The following is a 21,755-nucleotide window of genomic DNA, read 5'->3' as shown; positions in this document are numbered from 1 at the left end:
CCCTAACCCTAACCCTAACCCTAACCCTAACCCTAACCCTAACCCTAACCCTAACCCTAACCCTAACCCTAACCCTAACCCTAACCCTAACCCTATCCCTATCCCTATCCCTATCCCTAACCCTAACCCTATCCCTAACCCTAAGATGTCCCTGCTCCAAACCATCACGGCGCCCCTCGACGAGACGAGTTCGGACTTTCTTGTGCAAACCCCCCTAACCCTCGTGACGCGCCGCTCGCCGCCATATGGAAGTTTAAGCTTAAGGAGGGTGAATCCGGCGACTTTTTCAAACCTTAGGAGTTCAAGGAACCCCTTGCGATCTGTTTTTTACCATTGTATTTACTAAAAGCAAGACGTCCGCCGGCATTCAATTCTTAGTTCGCCCGGGAAATATTATTGTCGCTCTAGGGCATAGTACCAGTCTCATTTGCAGAGACAAGAATATCAAATGCCGAAGTTGCCACGCAGTAATGTTCGCCAGGTCCGCCGGCTGAAGAGCTCGTCTCACTAGGGTCATAGCCTGAACCCTCGTTCATCATGCTACGAACCGTGCCGCCGCCTATAGCATCGGTCTCTACGACTGACACGCCCTGTGGAACACCCTCGATGTCCAAACGAATCACACCCAGAGTGCGTCTCTTGCAATGCGCAAGCGTTGTATAACCAAGTTGGATGGCGTCATTCGGCAAGATGCGCCAAGCGGATGTCTGGGTAGCAGACAGCACTGCTTTTGAGGCTGCGGCCACCAACACCAGGGAGGTAGTAATGGCGCTTTCCATTTTCCAGGTGAATTAGTACCGTGAAGAATTGCAATTCATGTGCCTGGCTCTCCGACTCACGAGGTGAACTAGTCAATAGTCAACTAATCAAGCATGGATACATGAACACGTAATCCAAAATGCTTCCACTGCTTCAGCAGCAGTCCTTGTCCAACTCCATCCTACCAATCGTTGTTGTTTCCGCGATGATGGTCGCATATCTGATCCGGCTGTTGGCACCTAACGACTCTGTCCTGCGACCCAAATTTACGCAGCTCTGCTCTACTCACCCGTCTAACGCAAACTTCAAGCTCCCAGTCAATCTCTCTCGAGGCATCTTCCCCGCCACGGGCCACAAATCCACCTGCGTCACCCCCTGGCCCATACTGTTCGGAAGAAAATTGCATTCTATCCTCACGCTTGAGCGTCGCAAAGTCGAGCTGCGCAGTTGTAATTTGGCATGACATTTGCGCAAAGGCGTCAAATTTGTGGTCCCCTGTAAAAATGAGGATACAGATGAAAGTGCGAATTATGGAGGCCACATGAGCTAGCGACATCATCGACTTCATGTACCTGCAGTGGTATCCTCGAAAATGATCAGCTCATTTCTAGTGTGTGATGCAGGAGCTTGCCAGCAGACTGATCGACTGTGGAAAGAGTGCCTACGATGTGAATCACAGTGATACCCTTCGAATGGCAGCCAGCTGCTTGCGAATGTCATTGATTCGTCGGGTTCAGCCTAATCACATTGATCATCTCGTCGCTGAAAAGAGGTACTAAAGTACTGGCCTACACCCATAGTGGTCGCCATCACCCTGGGTCTTTTGCTGCCCAATGTCCTAACGAGACCATCACCGCTATACACAACATTGAGCTCATTCGCGTTGCAGTTCCATAGCAGGCCATTGTCAAGAAACTGGGAAAGCAGGCCGAGCGAATGGTCGCCTGGCACTCATTGGGTGCAAATGATGGAGAGCTGCTTGAGGCGCGCACTAAGGTAATCGGCTAGCGTTCTCATAGACTTATCTTGGCCTTTTAAAAACATGGTGATTGCTATTGAGATGACGAGTATTGGCCCTTGCTAAAGTTGCCCGCCGACGAGAAAAATGGAGGTCGATGCTATTTACCCAAAACGAGAGCGCAAGGAGTTCGCGCATCAGAAGAGCACATATCCTAGACCCTGTTGCTGCTGCTCTCGTTGTGTCTTTCGGACAGACTGCGCGATGCTGTCACAGTTGAACTGTAGATCATTCCTAATGACATGCCCAAACCTGGACTGTCAGGCGTCGATGCAGATGAGCTAAGTCTGAGCCTGAAGTATATCCTCAGCTCATTTACCTCTATCACTGCAGCCGAAACTGTATCACTCGCATGGCCGGCCTTTCATCAAAACGCCGTTTCCATAGCTGTTGCTGAGTCTGACGCCAGCTGTCACATCAAAGTCAAATGAAACAGCGCTGCTAGTTGAAGACCTAGTTTTGCTTTCAATCGCTGTTGATGGTAACGATTTGACATAACAATTGGGACGAGCTTCGATGACGAGCGGCTCCGGATCGCTTAAGAACTCGATGGGCGCGTCGCCAAAGTGGAATGCTTCGCTTCTTACAGCGACTGAAAAATTGTCTAACGAGCCTCTTGCGCATCCGCCGATGCTACCCAGGCCTTCTCCGCGCGAGAAAGTCCTTCTAGAACTAATATCCAGCAGTACTTTCGCGTCTCTCAGCCGGCTGTCCAGGCCTTACGTCGTGGTTCATGGCCGCACTATCACCTCGCACGTCGCTGACACTTGCCGCGCGAGCATACCATTGATGCTACGCCCTGCTACTAGTTTTCCTGCGACTGAAGAACGTTGCCGCTGTAAAGCGTTGCCTGCCCATGCCTCCTGGGCTTGCCTACGAATATCGATGCTCTTAGGTCGCTGATGGCCAAAGCTTATTAGCCAAGTCCTAGTGTTGCTTTCCACGTTCGCGCTTGTATTTACAGCTTCTTTGCCAAACCTCTGTCTTGAAGAGCCATCCACTGTCGTGGCTATCGAACACAATGTGGCTGAGTCGCGCCATTGTCGAGAGCATGTCAAGGCTGAGGAAGCAGTTGAAGGCTGTGTTGAAGAGTGTGTGCCATTTGATGAGAGACGAGATCCATGCTTTCTGCTGCTGCAGTTGCTGGATTACTGATGTGTGCAAGCCAACGCCGTTGCCATTGATGGTTTCGGCGGCGCTGCCACTGCCGTTCCTGTGGCGACGAGCAAATAACTGATTTGGGAAAGGCAAAAGCACAAAGAGACGATGCAGCACGAGTACTATAATGTCTCCGTCGTTTGAGTAAATCGGTCTAGCAGGACGGAATGATGCTACGCTCATCATCCCTTTGGCTGGCGCAGCTGCCAGAGCCGCAGATGGCACATTTGAAAGACGAGCGGGAGAGGAAAGTGGAAGTGTTGTGAAGATTTATATCGGGAAGAAGCATTTCTTGGAGACTTTTGGTATATTGGATGGGCCCAACTTAGGGAACAAGTCTACGACAGGAAAGGTGGGGCTTGTGAGGATAGGTGTTTGGTCGTTTCGACTCATGGACGAACCCATGTTTCTACGCTTCACCTCACGTTCTAGGCACCTACTTGCGCAGGGTATGAGGAGAATAGCGGAGGGACGATTAACCGAATGAAACTGGGTATTTGGAGGGTTGAGGAGTTTAAATTTTGAGCTGAACATGGCCAATGCAAAGCTGTGGGCGAGAGGTTGGTGTTAGTTAGTAGAAAATTAGCTTATAGAGATGGAAAGAAAGTGTAGAGGGGAAGATGATCGTTGCTGTCAGACGGGGATAAACTGCTGAGATGATGAATGTATATTGAGATTGTTAGGTTCTTTGGATGAAGGTATGGGAGAATATAGGAGAGGTAGGAAGGGAAAGTAGGGATGGGATGTATTGGAGGCCAAGGAGGGAGAGAAGGGGGAGTGCTAGGAATGACTGGTAAGGTGCTGGGTGGGTGGTGACTGGATACGGCTTTGGGAGAAGAGGGCAGTATTGTTGAAGGAGGAAATTGAGGACTGGGACATGGGCTGGTTGGACGTTCTGGGGTATCTGAGGGAGGGTGTATGGAAGTGGTTGATGTGTGGGGAGTGAGATGAGTAGAGTGTGGAGTAAGAAAGAAAAGCAGAGATGGGAAATAATGGGCATAGGGTAGAGAAATCGAACGCTACCAGAATAGATTGCTACTAGAATAGCATAGAATAGAATAGACTAAAATAGAATGGAATAGAATATGCATGGCGAGAGGGAATAGAGAAGAGAAGGTATTGCACCTGGGGGTGGCAGTTGGGACGAAAATATAGGACGGATACTGGGGAGGGAACTTGTGATGGGTTAGATGGAAAGGGATCTGGTTTAGATATGGGGATGGGGAGGTTGGGGGTTGATCAAGTGAGAGTAGAGGTGGATTCGGATTATTGTATGGAACGAGGAAAGCGTTGGATTTGGGTTAGGAAGGATGAAAGCGAGTGGTTTTGCCTTCCCCTAACCCTAAGAATTTCTAGGGGAACAAGACTCCGATGGACCTAAGATTTTCCACATGGATCTCGAGGGTTTTAAGATTTTGAGCAGGGGTCCAAAAGCCGACAGAGATTCAGCCTTCATACATTAGGTAACAGTATTTCAAGTCCGGATCCGAAGTGTGTACCATCCCAATGTTAAGAAGCAGAAGGAACACAGGATTATTGAACTAGGTTCGAGGAAGTGGCCTTGAGTGCAGTACACAAAATTGAGCATCGACCTCACCAAACCCTTACTTGCTTTACAAAGAATAAAGACCTCGCATCTCGCACTTGACAATCGTTAAAAAAAAGATTCCTCATGTTAGTCGCATATAAAACTGTATACAGATAAGATGCTATAAACACGTAAGATGTTATCCGAGAAATACAATTAGGGAGTGACACAAGTTAATTGACTGGCTGCACCCAGACTCAAACACGAAGCCGCTGCCCTACCCGACAGACCCAACCGCTGCACCAACCGTAGCTGAGCGGGCAAGGAGCGGACGATTAGCACATCATATTGAAGCTCGGTACAAACAATAGCTGTGCAACAGCATCTCGAACCGTATAAGATACTAGCATTTATAGCTCATAGTCGCATTTCTTCCCACCGCGTACTGTACCCCCAAAGCGAGGACTGCGCGCGTTTGCTCTCGTAGAACGGAGTCCCTCATACTGTGCCGGAACCCAAAGGCCCCAGCCGCATGTCCTAGATACAAGGGACAGTCGGTGTCACAGAGATTGGCGGAAACTTTAGGCAAGACCTGGAAGGACATGCGCAAAAGCATGCTTATCCCTAAATCGTCTCCTCGAAACACGCACGCCAACGGTAAGTCGTGACCCCTCAAGTTGCTGATTTTTTATAATTGCCACTGACACGCCATGTATTTGTCTGGGGCATCGCGCTTGAGCATCTGAACTCATGTAACGACCCCTGAGAGTGTGTCTCTTCTCTTCAGAAAGCCAGAGTGCAAAGCAACGCGGAGGTCGTCGGCCAAAATATTCCAGCTCAAGCCCAATCCAAGACCATCTCTGTATGCGGCAGATCTTCCATTATAGTGGTTCAAGAACTGACTCTCTCAATTAAGCAAGCTGTCAAGGAGTGCACGGGTACTGGAGTGGCCGGCAATCAGCGATGAAGATGTTACTTGCAGTGTCTGCTGAGAGTCGAAGAGGCTACAGCTTCGAAGTCCCACAAGACCAGGCCACGCACATGAGGAAACAGAGATTGCTGCTGCGCTCTAGCTGATATTTTTGGCATGACCACGCCATATTCATCCCAAATCGCACTCGTTGCAATTCCCATCTTGACTGTGCTTCGCACGCAAGTCGCAGCAAAGAGCCTTGTTCCATGTCATTGGCCACGCACAATCAATCCACCCATTATGTACCGCCTATATATCGTTAGAAGACAGACTCCACTGCTTCCGAAGGGCGCTCGCTCTGGGATGCTTCGCCGCGCTGACCTTACTTTTCCTCCACTACAATTGCTAGCCTTTGCGAACGACGAGCAAGCATGAAGGCGCTCATATTGGAACGAACTGGCTGGCATTGCAGGCCAGTTGTGTATTCTTCGCATGAGAAATCCAAACGATTACTTTAATCGAAGCCAGAGGAAAAGCCTCGGAATCGTTGAATGCTACATTGCTGGTAGTGGAACATCAGGGCATCCCGGTTGGGGTGAGATTCTGGGCGGAGGTGAAACCTTGCCGGAGTGATAATTTGACCATGATATGGTTTAGCGGAGCCTCTTCCTTTGAAGACATGAACCACTAAGTTGTCTCCATCGATGTGAAGTGCCCATTCGCCCCGGTCAAATGAGTGATGTAGATCGCTGCGAAGCAAAAGGCCGTACTCGGCCTTGAAAAGGTATTGCACGTCCTCTCCCAATACTTCGGCGTAGTACTGAAATTAGGGGAAGGGATTGTGTGAGCGCACTTGAGTCCTGTAAGATACCGTCGGGTAAGTCCAATCGAACTCACCTCTGGCCTGCTTAACGGAAGAATGTGGCTTGCAACGCAATCTTCGTAATCAGCTCCAGACAGAAGACAGAATGTATCACGCGCAATGAGCGCAACCCTGAATCGGCTTTGAAGGTCAGAAGAGCGGCTAGAGTTGCTCATGGTGCCCGCATTTGAATTCTCTGTTGGTGCGCGGTATTTGTATTTGAAGCGCGGACCTTTCCGAGGAGTGCAGGCGTCCGTGCTCCCATCTTCACGAACAAAGATAGCAGTGCCGTCGAATAGTGGAGCCTCAGCTTCTAACCGCTGCCCTGTCTCGGACTGAAGAAACCCATCCTGCTCCCAGCAAAATGCTACCTGAGATAGCACAAAGCCAATTGTATTGCACCCGCCATCCCTCGCAAATTGGATTGGAATGGACACCAGCACTTGACCGGACTTGTCAATAGCTTTGAACTTCTGTCCGCCCCAAGATTCGCTTGCTCGAATGTACGTGACCGGTTGCATCTGGAGCCCAAGATGCCGTGGGCTCGTCTCCAAGAGGCCAAGTTAGGTTGTTGCGGACGGAGCGCTTTTCAGTACTGGTCGAGTGCCATCCGACCAACACAGGTTCTGCCAGTGTGCGTACAGCGATCGCTTTGTTGCCGCTGCGAGCGTTTGCACGTGTGCCCTTAAGAGAGCGGGGAGCTACTCGTGCAACGCTACAGCCCCTACGAAGGTGATGGAAATGTGCAGAAATCAAACCCTTCCGTCGTCTTTGACGTAGACGTGATTGATATCTTGCCAAGTCACATGGTTAGTTCGCATGATGGTCGCACAAATAGCAATTTTGGGCAATCACGTGCTTTTTTTGTACCTGACTCGTCGGTGTCCATCAACAAACCTGTTTGCTGGTCGCCGAATGCTTGCATGTTTCCAGCACCCGTCCTTGGCCAAAGAGCAACTCTTACAACACATTCCCAACCACCGCCTGACTTAATGCATCCGAGTAAAGTAGCAATGCAAGTGCATACGTAAGCTGCTTATTACTTCGAGCAAATGTGACAGATATGTGACGCAGTAGTCTCTCGAAGAGCCAAACCCGAGTGCAGGGTGAGCGTCCGGAGCGCAGCGATCACAGCGATCACAGCCACAACGAGCGCAATTTCAAGGTCACCCACTCCTCGTGAACCTTGACACAAAGACTCGCGAAACATTCTTTCTGTAAGGTGCTGTCTGAGCCAACCCAATCACAATACCTCTGTATTTGAGTATTCCTGACGAGACCTGCACCTATTTGATGATCAACCAGCATGCGCAGCTGATTAAGAATGGTGTATCACACAGAAGTTCAATCACAGAAGCAATACCGGTGCGAAACGCTACCTGGCAAGAACCGCGCTGCATTGACAACGTGCTCATGACCCCCCCAGTATTTTGATGTTCTTCCAATGATTCTGCGAGTTCTACAGCTTGATCTGTGTGTCTACCAAGCAAGATGCCGCAGTATGGCAGGCGAGTCTGCAATAGCTGCTGAACAGGTACCTCCCTGTGGCTCTTGCACAGTCAATGCTCACCCGACCAGTGTTCCTTTGGATTAAGATCGATATCCTGGACGCTCTACATTTGTCCCTTGAGCGTAGTCCCCTTCTCTACGCTCTTCCAATCCCACACATCGACACCACAAATCTCGCATGCAGAAGTAACAACAGTGTACGTCCGATGTAAGGCAATGGCCAACACTTGTTTCCTGTATCCCTTGGGCAGGCGCGAAGAACTGTCGGCTGGAACCCGGTCTGCCTTTGTGGTCCGACTCTGTGATATTGGCGCTTCTTTGAGATCAGCCTCCAGTTGACCAGTACGTTCCGATGCACAAAGCTGACGGCGGCATCTACAGCGTCAGAACCCATTCATCTACGTTCGATCGTTTTCATCTCAACGACACGAAAGGCGGACGCTCCTATTGCCTGCGCAACACTCATCTTCTTATGCAACCGCACCATTCCAGTGCACCTCTTCTCGAGCATTGCCTTGAGTGGTTGAGGCAGGCAAGAGATCAGGCAGGTCTGCGCTTACATCCAGCGCCTCATAGGCATTCAGGAAGCTCTCTCTGGACACGTAGTCGAGGAGCTAGTGACGACTGTGGGACAAAGGAGACGCGGGGCGTACCTCTCTAGAAATTCTGAAAGACGTAATTTTCCTGGTTTCAGACCTTTTGTTCCGGTGACATTGATGAGTGGAACGGTAGTTCGTAGATGGTGCTAAAAAAGCAGGCATGTTTATGGGTCAAAGTCGCTAGCACATTGCCCGCTGTGAGCACGGAGCGCACAAGCATGGGGGAAACTTTGCGAAAGCATCTTGAAACAGAGAGAGGGCTACACTTATAAATGGTGGTAGTATGGGACTCGAGTACGTTCGATATTATGTGGTCATGAACGCTCAAAAATGGTTGAGAGGGAGGTCTTGATGTCAAGTGGAGGAATACCTTCCGACATTAACAACTTATTGATTTCCAGACCATGCTTCGCGCGTGATCTGGTGCGTAGACTGAATTGACGCCCACTTTGCTTCGACATGGTGTCAACTTCCTCTGCGACCCTGCCAAGAATGGGGCTCGGGTGGACAGCCTTACACTGAAGGCTGATCTAACAGGCTGCCGCACCCTGGGTTCATCATCATCATCCTGTCTTCCTCTTTCTCTCTGTATCCTTACAATCAGGTTACTCAATAACTGCAACGTCAAACTAGTCACTGAACTTGCTTTCGCCTTCAAGGCCTGCTCCTTGCAGCTCTTCAGACTTATTCACTTACATTCAACATCCTAATTTGCCTTCCTTGCAAAGCCACTTGCTACTCACGCCCGCTTTTACTGGCTGATACACTTGTAATGCGTGTATTGCATTATGCCCGATCAAATGAAACAATTGGGCTGAAGACGTGGGTTCGTATAGCCACAGTCTCACCCACCAACACCGTTTCCCCCACGATGCTGAGTCCACCTACACCTGTCACTTGTACCTGCGCAATGTTTTTCTTGGGCCTCACGTCGCACTGACCTCAGAATCCTGCCGAAAAGCCACGCACGTATTTGCGTACGCACTGTTGATAGTGAAAGAGCAGCATTTTCCTGTTCGGGCGACCCTCGGGAGCCCCACGGAAGCGTAACAGCGCAATGAGTTTACCGTGATATGAGCGATCGAGCGCTTTGGAAGGATAGAAGAAGCGAACAACAAGATTTTCACCCTGAGTAAAGGTGAGACGGATCTGAGTCAGTGCGAGTCCGACATACACTGGCGCGATAGGCGCTGGCGACTCACGTCTGGCCAGAGAGCCCACTCTCCACGATCGAACGGGTGGTGCAAGGTATCGGCAACCAAGAATCCGTACTGTGGACTGAAGGGAAACCCCTCCGGGAAGCCGAGAACCTCTTCGTGGTACCGAATGCGCATGCACGTCGGTGGCTGTAATATGCTTTTGCTCGGCTTCCCCCGCCGCTTACCTCGGGACGGCTCTGGGGTAGAATGTGCACCGCCGTACAGCGGGCATAGATTTCGTCCATGAGCAAGCATGTGTAGTCTCTTCCAATAAGGGATATCCTGAACTCCGCCTACAGAACAGTGAATCAGTGCAATCTCGTCGCCGCATGACGTGCAGAAGAATGACGCACCTGATTAGCGGTTGATCACTTTAAGTTGCTCATTGTACTTTCACTTGCTTGCGCTGCCGGCAGAGGTCGCCTGGCACACCTGAATCTGGGTCCTTTCGCAAATGTGTACGGTGTCACCGCTGCATCTAAGCATGTGCGTGATGAGGTGTGGGTGCTAGCACAGCGCCGCATCTTTTGTGACCATTCAGCTGCGCGCATCCAGGTCAATCGTAGATTGGCAGAGCTTCTCAATTCTACTACGGCCTCAAGGTCATGTTCGACCAAGCTGCTATCTTGCTCCACGCGCATTCGCGCCATGCAGCTTAGCTGCGCCAATGGGTCGACCGATGAACGAAGGAGAGGTCGCGCGGAAATGTGCAAAGTCGCTGATCGCTCTGGTCGTACACCGCGATGGCTATCGATCCTGGCCACTTGGACTGTGCGAGTGGGTAACGCTGTACTTGCATACTGGTGGCTGACATGAGGATGCACTGGTGCCGGTGGCCGATGCTAATGATGGGGATGAGATTCTGCAACTGCGTACATGAATGCACGCGCGCGCTGCGTAGCTCTCTGCCTCTCCCCGGCAGTGCATCTTTGCCGTCCCTCGCTCCGCTTCCATTGGACCTAAGGCTCTCGGAGTAGTAAAACGACACACAATGAGAACTTTTCATAGCATCATGGAGCAGCATATTCGCTTGAGTTAATCTAAACGCAGCTGCACTCGGCGGAGATCACAGATGTGCGCTTTCAAAGCAATTAAGAAGGGAAAGATTGCACTTGTGACGGTACAGACACTGTCCTTCTCAACCTTGCGAAGCAGTTATGGCAGTGTGAAACCTCTCGACTTGAGCATCGCATCTGTTGTCAGAAGCTCAAGCGTCTTTGAGCCCGTTGTAAGCCTAGCTTACCTGCTGTGGCACTCAGCGCGTGTCAGCGTATCCATGGGCCTTGTGTCGTATGTGAGAATGTGCATCTTGCTGAACTATCGCTGAAAAGGAACGCTGGCAGCCGACACGCGGCATCAGTCTGCATGACGTGTGGGTCCTGGCGGACGAATGAGTTCGTTCCAAGCAAAGAATGCTCGTGCTCGCTACAGAATCAGATCTCTAGCGATGAGTGGTATGGATCCATGGTGATCGTAGATCAGGTGCACGCAATGTACGTATAATCAACGTCTCTGCGCGCGCGCTGTCTTTGGGAAAGCAGAGGTTCAACAGCCATCCATGCGCGGTGAGGAAACCTATAATTCATCACCATCGTCACCATCATCATCGTCACCATCACCATAATCCTCATCATCATCATCATCATGACCACAGAAACGGCAACAGCTCAGCACATCCAAACGTATCGCAAGGCCTCTTCTCTGTGGAAAGGCTTATCGCACGTCGTACAGGATGGCACTGGTCAGCAGCTCTGCATCGTGCCCGTCGACTTTCTACTTGGAGCTGCAGTGTCAGATCCATGCGCACTCCTAGCTGACATTGTACGCATGTGTGTAGTTGAAGAGGGCAAGCTTGTTGATAGCAATTCCCGTGACTTAGTCGACATGGAGCAGTTGCGGAGTGATGAGACATTTACCTGGCAAACCACAGGTAAGAGAAGGTCTAGCACGGATCATCGGTGTGTTGTGCACGCAGGCCTGACGATATGCTTTCACATGTCCTCAGGAGGAGGTGCCGTTTCTTGCACATTCCACAAGGGTCCACGCTTCAAGCAGTCCAGGCGTCCTCCGCCGCCAGACGGTGAGACGAGCACAATGAGCAACTCAAGTCGATCCACAGCCAACCAGGTTAGTCGTCGTTACCTGCCTTTATTCTGACAATGGTTCACTGAATTCTGCTACATCTTCAGTCTTCATTCAGAATTGAGCTCATCGCTCGCGACACTAAGTGTCTCCTGACAGACGCACACTGGAGGCTGTGCACAGCAGCGCATATCATACCTCAAAGTCGTCCCGAGGTTTGTCTGGGTCTATGATTGGCGGTGCGAGAGGCGAGTCAGCTAATGCGGAAATTATTCTTGACAGTACTATGCAGAAATTTTAAGTCCTTCAGAGATGCAAACACTCTGGCCATTCGAACCACAGTATGGTATTTTGGTCCGAGACGATTTACATCGGGCTTTCGATCGCGGTGAATGGGCACTCTGGCCTCAGGTTAGGGTGCGCGCGGCTGCTACTAATTGGGAGAAACGCTGAAGCCGTGCCTTCCCTTGCTCCTTCAGGGTGACGACTACATAGTTCACTTCCTCTTCCCCGAACCAGAGGAGCGAAAATATCACGGAAAGGTTCTAACTGCAGATCGTTTCAGCTATGGACCTGAACATCGTCCTCACAAAGACCTCCTCCTATTTCACTATCGTCAGTGCGCGCAAAAGTACTTTCGCGGCTTCTCCGCTGGCTTTTGACAGCAGACGTACTGGCAAGCGGGCAGTAACGATTTGAGCTGAGATCAGCTATGGCTTCTGATTCTGCGCGTGTGAGCCAAGACTCTACACGGGCACCTTCTGCTGCGTCTCACGCTTACTCTCTCAACCAGAGTTTCCTTCTCTCTCCTGATTACATCGACTTGTGCCAACTCGTATCTCTTGCCTCTGTTTAGGCGACTGCCTCGCTACCTCGTCTAAAGTACACGTTGAATCGCTTTGCATAGCTGGCCGATTGCACCAGGGAAGCTCGACAACAACTCGACAGAAGCCCTGTCCATCAGCAAGTTCCACCCCTCAATCAGTCAATATTTGACTGTCGACCAGGAGATTTGAGAAGCTGTACTGATTGAACGAATGTTCCAATAATTACTAGAAAATGTGCATTGCAGTTCTGTTGTCGGCCTGACTGGCAGCAGAGTAATCTGTCCTAGTATTTGCATACTGAGGAGAATCGAACGTCCCCACTGCTTTGTCGTGGAAATGAAGACGGCAGGCATGGGATAGCTTGCGCTCATTACTTACCGAAGTCGTCTGTCCTTTTTTTCACCAAGGTGCGTACGGAAGATAAATGCTGCTCGTCCAACACGCTTTGTGGATGCAAGAAGGTGGCTGTGATCGACTGGACCAAGGCAGGTAGGCAGACAATGCGAAGACAGCGTGCATCTTTTTATTTCTTTGTCCAGAGGGAACAGAGCATTCAATCCTGCTGAGTCAGCAATGTTCGACTGGCTCGTGAATCGTTGGCGCTCGCCACGCCTGATAGACGTCCTTTCTTTTTGTCGATGGCAGGCCAAGCTGACGCTTCCATTGTCTCTGAGTGCTCGAAGTGCCGCTGTTGTAGTCAGTCTCGCAAAGTATTGTGTGATCGTGAAGTAGCTGCTCGATATTGTACTGAGGGTAGGTTTATCTGATAGAACCATGGCTTGACTTGTTTCGATGGATACTGAGGAAGCGATACCATGGCCCTACCTAGCACCTCACGAAATGACTTGCGCCCGTCAGAAATTCAACGACAACAGCACAGCACATCCAGACTTCCTCGATTTTCTGCGAAGAACTCTTACTGCCTCCTCACTCGCGTCATCGCCACATTCAATGCGCCACCTTGACGCCAGACGACTAAAGGCTAGATCCAGTGCCATTGTCAACAGTTCAACCACTCTGGCTAGAGCATTACATGGTGCCCGGTCTGCTTGGCATATCTCGGCATGGATGATAAGCAGCGTAATTGAGCGCGGGGTGTCGAGTTTACTATGCATCACACAGGGAAGCATCAGGTCGGGCCCGCCGGCGTCTTGCGAAGTCTACGACGCCGAGGCCGTTGTATTGCAAACTGGTATTCAGGCTGTGTCTCAGATCTGGGCGTTCAGCGATAACCAGGCGTTCGTCGCATCGGCTTCGGCGAGCTCGCACACGTCAAGCCAGACTACGTTGCGCTAGTTGTAGAAGCAGGTCAGGAAGTGGCTTGGGGAGATGCCGCTTAATTTCTAGGGGCTGCACATGGTCCCGGGCTATTGCGAGGTTGTAGACGACACCCTGGCCGGCGCACCGGTTTGTGCAGGATGCGACCTTCCTTTCAAAACGTAACGCAAGCCTTCCACGTCACACACGCGCCACCTGGCGCGGGCCAGGCTGCTGAGGGCATGGCAGGCTCATGCCGAGCAACAGGACGATGAGCTGCACTTGCGAGAGTCCGAGGACGGCATGGCAGACGTACTAGTGCACTCGCGTCGACCACACGCCTACCTCGCCTGGCCACGCGGCGTACGCGGCTGCTACCTGGCCGCCAAGACAGGACGCGGCGACTTTGCAGCCTACCACCGCCGGAGGCATCGCAAGGACCGGTAGCCCGAATGAGAGTTCTGCGAGGAGATGCATCGCCTGCATCCATTGTGCTGCGAGCATTTCGCCCCCTTTCCACCGTCTTCTCATAGATAAGGACGACCAAATACTAAATCCACAGGAGGGTCTGCAGCGCCCAAGCACGTTTTTTGCGTTCGTCCCTCGTTCGGACGTGTATCTTCGCCGCCAAACAGCAACAGGCAGCGACTCAGACTCAACGCCGTCATCGTAAGTTGACGAGGCGTCATCTCTCCATTCCTCTTCTCCATGAGCCACGCGGCTCGGCGCATGCTTAACTAGCGCACTGTTGATATTCACAGCAACGCTTCCTCCCTCAACAGTTTCCCACTGGGTTTTCCGAAGTTAAGGTTTGGTGCAGCTGTCATGCGATGAGCCGTCTTTGCTCGTTCATAGGTGTGGTTGTGGCGTCGTTCTCGCTCTGCAGCTGCACAACAATTCAACGGGCCTTATGTCCACACAGTCAATCGCTCTCACGCCGTCTACCTTATGATGACCGGATTTCATTGCTCCAAGACGTTGATCAACCCATCATCATCATCTCTGCGGCGTTAATCAATTCATCATAATCATATATACGGCTTCATTCACGCAGTTCATGCTTTCTCCGACAGCCAGGCCATAGTCAAGTGCATTTTAGCAGCACCAACGTGCTCCAGCCAGTGGTCACTACTCAAGCTGCAGGAAAAGGCACGCTCTTGCTTGGAAGCTGATGGACGCAGCACTTTCCACCTGGATGGGGTGCCAGGACATGCGGAAGTGGCGGGCAAAGAGCTTGTGGACTCCCTGGCAAAGAAGTTTTACTATGAACCTTCGGGGTGTAGGAATGCTCGTACTCCCAAGCCAAGCGTAAAATGAAAGAACTGCTGTTCTGCTGGGGGGGTACGCAGGCCGGCAGTCAGCTGGCATGTGCACGCGCAACTCGGGCTACAATGACGTTACACAACCGCAGACATTACTGAAACCACCGTCGTACCTCAACTGACCAAGAGGTTTGCTAAGCCACTTCTTTCAAGCTCGCACAGGTCATGGCGACTTAGCTCTCACCATGCATGTCGGGCTGCTGCGTGGCGGCAAACCTCGTTTGTCACTGCTCTAACGTCTGCAATGCGATTTTGCCACCACCATTGTGCTCCGTCACCTCTGCCCTCTCCTGATGAGAGCGGCTTATCGCAGCGTAGCTCGACGAAACAGTATTGCTGATATTATATTTCGACCTTCAGCATATCATGGGCCGGTGTCAAAACTGCGTGAATCCGAGTGGTGCATACGTGAACACCGCCTGCGTTCAGGCCAAATTGTTTCATCAATGAATGAATGACTTTGTCGCGATTGCGGCAGCTAATAGACGAGATGAATGTGTGAGGAAGGAAGGATTCGTATGCTTGCTTGTATGTTGGTAAGTACAGAAGACAATGGGCACTCATGTACCTTCGCCAGTGGAGGGATGGAAGACCGTAGAGAGCGATGGAAACCGATGGAACTCAGTAGAACTGACACGTTGACTTGACCTGTCCACCTTGTCTAATTATACCCAAACTCCAAACTAGACTTGCCTCTGTTCCTGCTCCTACAGCAGGCAGCCTTACTGTCACCAATGATCCAGTGACACCACCGTCACCTTCGTGGAGCAATCACCCATGGTCCGGTGATCCGAGGAGACTCTCGACAAGACTTGTCTCGTGTCTTGGGCCAGGGGTAGCCGCCGATTGCAGCCTCAGAAGACGTGGACAAAATTCGGGCGTTGAAGAAGCAGTGCGTGTACGCGTAAACGCGGGCGCAACGGCGTATGTGCGGCGGGTTTTGAGGACCCGCGGTGACCGAAGGTGACAGAGGTTGGTTTAGGTGGGCGAAGAGCGAGAAGAGCAGCCCATGCCGCGTGAAGAAGGCTGCCGGGGCTGGACAGGAGGGCGTGCGTAGGCCTCTGTCTTGTGTACGAACGCAGCTGGTGGATGCTATTGAGTCTCGAGCGCCGACGCCTGGCTTCCGCACTAGTCTACAAGCATTTGTCTGATAAGCCGGTTGGCCTCACAGTCGAGTGGGGTGAAGCCTGGCGGTGGGCAGATTACAGAACAATTTACATTGTCTCAATGGCTTCACACACATCTTCACGCTCTTTTGGTAGTTTGGTGGAAAGGAGTGCGCAAAAGCAGCAATACACGAGCAATAAGTCTCGCCACTGATAAAATCCGACAGTATCAACGTCAACAATCATGTTGGGTCTATCTTGGCCGCTCCGTTTGCTTTGTGCGACTCGTAGATTTCCTTCATTTGGAAATATCTGTGAAACTTTTATCTAAGAGTTAATTTAGTGATTGATCGCCGAACGGCGCTGTGTGAGAACGGTGGGGGTAGGCTCACAGTGTCGACTACAATTCTAAGTACCTAATTAGCTTGTCTTGCCGGTGTCTTGGTAGGCTATAAAAAGACATCAGGACGTTTCACGTCTACATCTCAAGCACCAGGAAGGAGGTGACAGTGTTTTCCTCTGTTTATCGTCCTTCAGGTCAATACAAAGGGATCCGTGGTTGCTGCACGACAGTGACATTCGAAGCCACGGCTGCTCAAGACTCAGCCTTAGCCACAAATATGCTACTTCACGCGCAAGTCTTAATACTGTCAGCTGGCGTTAAACTGACGTTGTTCCACAACACCAAGCTGCGTCATGCGGTACGCGTCGCGTGTTCGAACGTGTTTGATCTCATTCGATGATAAGGGACAAGCTACAACTAGCTTTCTGTTCGCCTAACTTCATCAACTCTAACCTTCAACAAACACTCCTTAAGTTCCTCGTATCCAACGTCCCTAACCCAAGCATGAACCCTAATTAAACCCGCCGCTATCAACCACGTCTTTGACGTTGAAGACATCCTCGCCATTGCACTCACTGGATATATCACAGTCTTCAACAGCGGCGTGCTGGGCACCACTTGGTCCATCGGCGGCCCCTACAAGCCTGCGGATATCCTCCGCCCTCTGCAGAGCATTTTGGGTGGCAGCGAGCCCCAGGGCATTGGTAAAGTTTTTTGTTCTGCGTGGTCATGCCCGTTCCTAATGCCAAGAGCTCGTATGCACTGATACACACCACGTCTACGAGAGTGACGCCTCAATCATCCGGCAAGACTGCTATCAGCCCGGGGCAAACTACAACAACCTCAACTTGTTCAAGCAGCTGCTCAAGCTGGGAGACAACGATGCGACGCCTGGGCGCGACGTCTTTACGTCCGACTTGATGCTCGCCCCCAAGGCCATCCTTTGGCGGCAGTCCGTCGATGGCAACCCGCTCTTCTTCAACTCTCCCTTCGGTGGCCTCTTCGTCACGATCGCAGCAGAGAGGTTCGTCGCAGAGTTAGCTGGTGAGTGAAACTGAATTAGCATAGACTTTCTTTGTTATTGTACACGAACAACAAATCTCGCAGCGAACAACACGCAGGGTGAATGATACAATTCTGTCAGCAAATGGCCTAGCAAGCTCTCACACTCTGTCACGCGCAGGTCCGGAGGGCAATAACTTCATCTACCTCGATGAGCCAAACCTGCTGGCCTTCCTTTGCCATGACCAGGAACAGGGTCGGTTCCCTCACGTGCAAGGCATACGAAAGCAAGCTTCAAAAGGTCACAAGCAAGTACCCTGGCTCCAAGCAACGCAATGTTAAGACCTGAGGCGGCCATCTCTCCTTTCACCTATCCTCGCATTCCTAGAGTCATTTCTTCCTATCTTTATGCTTCAGCTCGCCCGCAACGGCAGACAAACATGTACCTCCCACTAGAACATTTTGGCATTCCACACCCCACATTTATGTCAAACGCAAGACAGAGTAAAAGGCGAGCCGGTAGAAGACGGTGATGATGACGATGATGAAGGCATAGAACACAAAGCTGGCACCTTCGTAGCCGAGACTTTTGATGACGTCGGATCCGTCGACAGCGCACTGGCCCGCCGCGATGAGGGAGCTCGAGAATGTGCAGTGGCATGAACTCGCTGCAATGTTGCCCTCGCAGGGGAAGATGAGCCCGGTAAAATCCTAGATCGTGAGCCCGTGTCAACCATCGTGGATCTGCGACTTGAGTGGTTCCAGCTGACTCACTGATTTCACCAAGAGCTGGAAAGCGAACGTTTGATAGTCGATCCAATGCGCCCAGCTGTACCAGAAAGACGGAAGATTGCGCATAAAGTAGCCTTGCACCGCCATCCAGAAGCCGTTCAGGAATGCAGCGAGAGCGAGACTTGCGACAAAGGTTGGGACGATGGCGGCGATCAAGAGGGACTGCATCTCAGCCGCGAGGACACCGAGGTAGACGAACACCATCCAGCGAAAGAATTCGTTTGCGCCGGAGTGAAGCCCGATAGACCAGTAACTGATGATGGCGAAGATGAGGACGCAAGCGAAGAGGAACGGCAGTGTGCACACCGTTTGTGCGACGGTGTACGGACCCGGCCCGTACAGGTTGTTCTTGCGCTCGCGGAGAAAAACGGAGCGCTCCTCGAGAAAGGCGGGAATGCCTGCAACGCTCATGAAGCCAAGGAAGGCGACCGAGAAAAAATGAACACTAAGGCGGTCGTTCTGGAGTTTTGGTCAGTCGTTGCTGTCATGTGGAACGAAGCTCACTCACAATTCTGCTGTCCAGTTGAGGCAGGTTGACCCAAACTGTCGCCAGAAGCACGCCCATGCCAATGTACATGGCGAAACGCACACCGTACGCCAAAAGGTTGCGGCTGTAGTTGAGCAGGTTGCGCTGCGAGAGAAGGAGCGTGGCCTTGAAGAAGTGCGACAGAGCATTCCCTCGCGTCCGCGAACTTGACGGTGGCTTCGATTGTACTTCAGGTGAGGCGTACTTCGACCAAGGATGCAATCGCCACGCTTCAGCGAACGCGTGCGAGTTCCCTTTGACGAGGCCATCCGGTGCTTGATCCTTGGAGGTAAAGTCGGAATTGACGAGGCTCATCATGTGATCGGCAGGGTTCGTGTGAGACGGGCAGGAATGGCCGAGTTCGCCAAAGTACTGGACGACCTCATCCGGCCGCCCGCGAAACATGGTTTCGCCGCCGGCCAGCAGGAGAACTGAGTCGAAGAGGGCGAATGTCTCCCACGTAGGCGAGTGGATTGTCGCAACGACAGCGATGTTCCTGGCCTTGGCAACACGTTGTATAGCCGACATGACCTCGAAAGCAGTCGCCGAGTCGAGGCCCGAGACCGGCTCGTCGAGGAAGAGAATGCGAGGATGCGCCACCACGCTGGTTGCAACGGTCAAGCGCCGCTTTTGACCGCCAGAGATACCGCGCTGTAACGGTGTGCCGACGCGATTGTCCGCAACGCCCTGCAGCCCCAAGCTTTCGATGGTCTCGTCGGCTGTGCGCATTATTTCTGCGCGAGAGGCGCCGCTCTCCATGAGTCTGCAAAGTAGAATCACATATTAGGATTCACCATTGATCATGTTGAAGCCCGCACTCACGAAAGCAGTGCCGAGAATCGGACGGTTTCGCGTACGGTCAAGACGCCGAGAAGGGCGTCGTCCTGCTCGACGTACGAAGAGACTCTGACGATCTCCTTGACGCCACCGTCCCTGTCGATTGCAATGTTTCCAGTGGTGCTTGCTTTGCGACCGGCAAGAATGTCCAGCAGGGTAGACTTGCCAGCGCCAGAGGGTCCCATGATGGCCAGCATCTCACCGCTGTGGACATGGCCGTGAATATCGTGCAGCAGTTCCTTGCGCTGGCCCTTTCTCTTGACCGAATAAGTCACTTTAGACCAGGTGAGCGTGACGCCTTCGCTTGCTGTGTTTTTTTCGAGCTCTTGAGAGACGCTCATCTTGTCAGGTTTGTCTTGTGATTAGCCGGGAGGAATCGATCGGTATGCACTGTTCGGTGTCTCGACCATTTGGGGGAATAACGAGCGCAGAGCTTGACGTGCGGCCACGCTTTATACTTGGACCGCAGCCTTGCAGGCGCTCCTTTCTTGCATCTGCTCCTCACAGGCTACTGGTGCCCGCCGTGGCGCGGCTAATATGCGGTCATTACTCATATATGAAAGGCTGCCGCCGCACCGCGCCATACCGTATGTCGTACTGAACAACTGAGCATGCACGGCCGTAGCGGGCCGTTTCCTGCTTCTCTTGCCCGCGACTTGCCTGGGAGATGCGATTCGATGCTCAAGGTTCCGTCTCCTGGCGCCCTCATCGCATACCTCTGCAGAATCGTGTGCTGTGCGTCTATGCCGGCACGGGCCTTTTCTCACGTCCCGCAGGGTGCCCAGCTGCCCGCGGTTATTTTGCGGCTATTTCATGCATGTCGCCGCCACGCGCCACACCGCCACGTCGCAGCGCGCCGAGTAGTTGCTTGCGCGGCGATACGGCCATAGCTCGGCTTCTTTGCAGCCCCCCAGCGTCTTGCTTGGGGGACCATACATAAGCCTTTGCGCTAGGCCCAGCTTATCTGAGCTCGCAATATGAAAGAGGATGCGAGATGCAGGTCACCGATTTGCCGTTTTGGCAGCTTGACGCTCGCTCAAGCACAAGTGGCCAGGTGTCTGATCTGTGACTGGTGATCACCAGCCCACAAGACCCGCGCCGCACTCGAGCCCGACGTCTCCGGATCAACATGCCTCGATCTCAATCGCCTCCCCTACAGACTCTGCGCGGGCGCATGGCATGCGTTTTCTGTCGGCAAGGAAAACACAGATGCGACGGAGAGCCGCCAGCTGCGCTCTTGCACCAGTTCCCAGGCTCGGATGCGGAACCAGTCACTGTCCAAGGCGAAGGTCGCTGCCACGGTTGCAAGATGGCAGGCATAGCGTGCCAGTGGCTGCCAAAAGCCAAGAGAGGCCGGCCGAGGCTGCAAAAGGACACCGTTAGAGCCGGGGATCAGCGGCAACGTCAGCAGCTATTCAGTGCAGCACCCGATCTGCTCAACGAGTGGCTCATCGGTGAATTGTCACAAACACCAGCATCGCCTCTGCAACTCGACGGTGTCTCCTCATTACGGCCGATGCAAGGCTTTGCGCGGTCGCCCTCAAGTCGGCTTTCCGAGCTTCTTCCAGCTCTCGACTCTCGTGACATTGAAGCGTTCTTCGAACAAGCAGCACCGTGGTGCCCCGTCCTAGGGCTCAAGCACCTTTTTATGGCGCGGCTTCAACGTTGCCTCTCTTTGGCGCCGTCCTTGACGGAAGACCCGCTCATCGCATCGGCCTACACTGCTGCTGCCATCGGATCGCGCGTGTGCCGCGGTCTGACATGCGGTTCAGACAATGAAGGCACTATCACAGCCGCACGCACCGCTGTCTCAAAGCTCGCGGTACCCACATCAAGCGTCTTTCTTGATCAGCAAGCGGTTCGATCTATGCTGGACGCCATACATGCTCTCATCGCATCCGTGATGTACGAGTTCGGCGTGCAGAACCTTGTTGGAGCGGCAGAGAGCTTGTCGAAAGCCATCGACTTTGCGTTGCGCGCGTCGATGCATCGATTCGATGCGCAACTAGAACTGACAGATACTGAATTCTTGGCTGTTACCGTCGGCCACCAGCTGCACTCTCAATCAGTCCCTTTCGTCGAGGCGCCTGAATTGGCAGGGCAGGTGCGCCGAACA

At 52.3% G+C, this 21,755-nt stretch overlaps 11 protein-coding genes across 11 annotated transcripts; 5 read left to right on the top strand and 6 right to left on the bottom strand.

Annotated features, from left to right (window-relative positions):
* Window positions 1-404: 404 nt before the first annotated feature.
* On the bottom strand, window positions 405-1,664 carry K437DRAFT_265348 (uncharacterized protein; the record flags this gene model as incomplete). Its single annotated transcript, XM_013384542.1, has 5 exons — window positions 405-771; window positions 840-847; window positions 1,049-1,254; window positions 1,332-1,420; window positions 1,573-1,664. 5 exons carry the CDS (start codon window positions 1,662-1,664, stop codon window positions 405-407), a joined length of 762 nt encoding a protein of 253 aa, XP_013239996.1.
* A 1,134-nt stretch (window positions 1,665-2,798) lies between these two features.
* Window positions 2,799-3,460, top strand: K437DRAFT_265347 (uncharacterized protein; the record flags this gene model as incomplete). Its single annotated transcript, XM_013384541.1, has 3 exons — window positions 2,799-2,868; window positions 3,097-3,287; window positions 3,368-3,460. 3 exons carry the CDS (start codon window positions 2,799-2,801, stop codon window positions 3,458-3,460), a joined length of 354 nt encoding a protein of 117 aa, XP_013239995.1.
* On the bottom strand, window positions 3,210-4,185 carry K437DRAFT_260187 (uncharacterized protein). The gene has a single exon (XM_013384540.1). It carries the CDS (start codon window positions 3,933-3,935, stop codon window positions 3,615-3,617), a length of 321 nt encoding a protein of 106 aa, XP_013239994.1. The 5' UTR covers window positions 3,936-4,185; the 3' UTR covers window positions 3,210-3,614.
* A 1,459-nt stretch (window positions 4,186-5,644) lies between these two features.
* K437DRAFT_260186 (uncharacterized protein) lies at window positions 5,645-7,165 on the bottom strand. The gene is made up of 2 exons (XM_013384539.1): window positions 6,274-7,165; window positions 5,645-6,196 (listed from the first exon to the last, which is right to left on the bottom strand). The coding sequence occupies exons 1-2, from the start codon at window positions 6,757-6,759 to the stop codon at window positions 5,891-5,893; spliced, it is 792 nt and encodes a 263-aa protein (XP_013239993.1). The 5' UTR covers window positions 6,760-7,165; the 3' UTR covers window positions 5,645-5,890.
* On the bottom strand, window positions 7,166-7,455 carry K437DRAFT_260185 (uncharacterized protein). Its single transcript, XM_013384538.1, has one exon. The coding sequence runs from the start codon at window positions 7,446-7,448 to the stop codon at window positions 7,278-7,280; it is 171 nt and encodes a 56-aa protein (XP_013239992.1). The 5' UTR covers window positions 7,449-7,455; the 3' UTR covers window positions 7,166-7,277.
* K437DRAFT_260184 (uncharacterized protein) lies at window positions 7,369-8,551 on the top strand. The gene is made up of 2 exons (XM_013384537.1): window positions 7,369-7,746; window positions 7,834-8,551. The coding sequence occupies exons 1-2, from the start codon at window positions 7,730-7,732 to the stop codon at window positions 8,084-8,086; spliced, it is 270 nt and encodes an 89-aa protein (XP_013239991.1). The 5' UTR covers window positions 7,369-7,729; the 3' UTR covers window positions 8,087-8,551.
* Window positions 8,552-8,726: 175 nt separating this feature from the next.
* Window positions 8,727-10,030, bottom strand: K437DRAFT_58544 (uncharacterized protein). The gene is made up of 5 exons (XM_013384536.1): window positions 9,899-10,030; window positions 9,549-9,838; window positions 9,332-9,474; window positions 9,043-9,271; window positions 8,727-8,954 (listed from the first exon to the last, which is right to left on the bottom strand). The coding sequence occupies exons 2-4, from the start codon at window positions 9,798-9,800 to the stop codon at window positions 9,133-9,135; spliced, it is 534 nt and encodes a 177-aa protein (XP_013239990.1). The 5' UTR covers window positions 9,801-9,838; window positions 9,899-10,030; the 3' UTR covers window positions 8,727-8,954; window positions 9,043-9,132.
* Window positions 10,031-11,041: 1,011 nt separating this feature from the next.
* K437DRAFT_260182 (uncharacterized protein) lies at window positions 11,042-12,360 on the top strand. The gene is made up of 5 exons (XM_013384535.1): window positions 11,042-11,475; window positions 11,551-11,672; window positions 11,735-11,842; window positions 11,910-12,038; window positions 12,107-12,360. Exons 1-5 carry the CDS (start codon window positions 11,430-11,432, stop codon window positions 12,287-12,289), a joined length of 588 nt encoding a protein of 195 aa, XP_013239989.1. The 5' UTR covers window positions 11,042-11,429; the 3' UTR covers window positions 12,290-12,360.
* A 934-nt stretch (window positions 12,361-13,294) lies between these two features.
* K437DRAFT_265344 (uncharacterized protein) lies at window positions 13,295-15,028 on the top strand (the record flags this gene model as incomplete). Its single annotated transcript, XM_013384534.1, has 6 exons — window positions 13,295-13,725; window positions 13,942-14,154; window positions 14,347-14,380; window positions 14,473-14,520; window positions 14,567-14,720; window positions 14,766-15,028. The coding sequence occupies 6 exons, from the start codon at window positions 13,295-13,297 to the stop codon at window positions 15,026-15,028; spliced, it is 1,143 nt and encodes a 380-aa protein (XP_013239988.1).
* Window positions 15,029-17,967: 2,939 nt separating this feature from the next.
* Window positions 17,968-19,824, bottom strand: K437DRAFT_229853 (P-loop containing nucleoside triphosphate hydrolase protein; the record flags this gene model as incomplete). The annotated part of the gene is made up of 4 exons (XM_013384533.1): window positions 17,968-18,195; window positions 18,259-18,735; window positions 18,785-19,565; window positions 19,625-19,824. 4 exons carry the CDS (start codon window positions 19,822-19,824, stop codon window positions 17,968-17,970), a joined length of 1,686 nt encoding a protein of 561 aa, XP_013239987.1.
* Window positions 19,825-20,648: 824 nt separating this feature from the next.
* K437DRAFT_57668 (uncharacterized protein) lies at window positions 20,649-21,755 on the top strand (the record flags this gene model as incomplete). The annotated part of the gene is made up of 1 exon (XM_013384532.1): window positions 20,649-21,755. A coding segment is annotated over exon 1 (987 nt), but the record flags the coding sequence as incomplete, so codon positions are not given.

The sequence above is a fragment of the Tilletiaria anomala genome (assembly GCF_000711695.1).
Source record: "Tilletiaria anomala UBC 951 chromosome Unknown K437scaffold_176, whole genome shotgun sequence".
NCBI classification, from domain to species: Eukaryota; Fungi; Basidiomycota; class Exobasidiomycetes; order Georgefischeriales; family Tilletiariaceae; genus Tilletiaria; species Tilletiaria anomala.
The sequence above is the reverse complement of the archived record's forward strand: the minus strand, read 5'-3'. Positions and strand labels throughout refer to the sequence as shown.

Excerpts from the sequence above, each read along its gene's own strand:
- K437DRAFT_260187 (XM_013384540.1), bottom strand. The coding sequence starts at position 3,935 with ATGCCCATTATTTCCCATCTCTGCTTTTCTTTCTTACTCCACACTCTA.
- K437DRAFT_260186 (XM_013384539.1), bottom strand. The coding sequence starts at position 6,759 with ATGCAACCGGTCACGTACATTCGAGCAAGCGAATCTTGGGGCGGACAG. Across the intron at positions 6,197-6,273 it reads TTCCGTTAAGCAGGCCAGAG|TACTACGCCGAAGTATTGGG; the intron begins GTGAGTTCGATT and ends CCCTAATTTCAG.
- K437DRAFT_260185 (XM_013384538.1), bottom strand. The coding sequence starts at position 7,448 with ATGTTTCGCGAGTCTTTGTGTCAAGGTTCACGAGGAGTGGGTGACCTT.
- K437DRAFT_58544 (XM_013384536.1), bottom strand. The coding sequence starts at position 9,800 with ATGCTTGCTCATGGACGAAATCTATGCCCGCTGTACGGCGGTGCACAT. Across the intron at positions 9,475-9,548 it reads AGTGGGCTCTCTGGCCAGAC|GGTGAAAATCTTGTTGTTCG; the intron begins GTGAGTCGCCAG and ends ACCTTTACTCAG. Across the intron at positions 9,272-9,331 it reads CTGCTCTTTCACTATCAACA|GCCCAAGAAAAACATTGCGC; the intron begins GTGCGTACGCAA and ends GTGCGACGTGAG.
- K437DRAFT_260182 (XM_013384535.1), top strand. The coding sequence starts at position 11,430 with ATGGAGCAGTTGCGGAGTGATGAGACATTTACCTGGCAAACCACAG. Across the intron at positions 11,476-11,550 it reads ATTTACCTGGCAAACCACAG|GAGGAGGTGCCGTTTCTTGC; the intron begins GTAAGAGAAGGT and ends ACATGTCCTCAG. Across the intron at positions 12,039-12,106 it reads AATGGGCACTCTGGCCTCAG|GGTGACGACTACATAGTTCA; the intron begins GTTAGGGTGCGC and ends TTGCTCCTTCAG.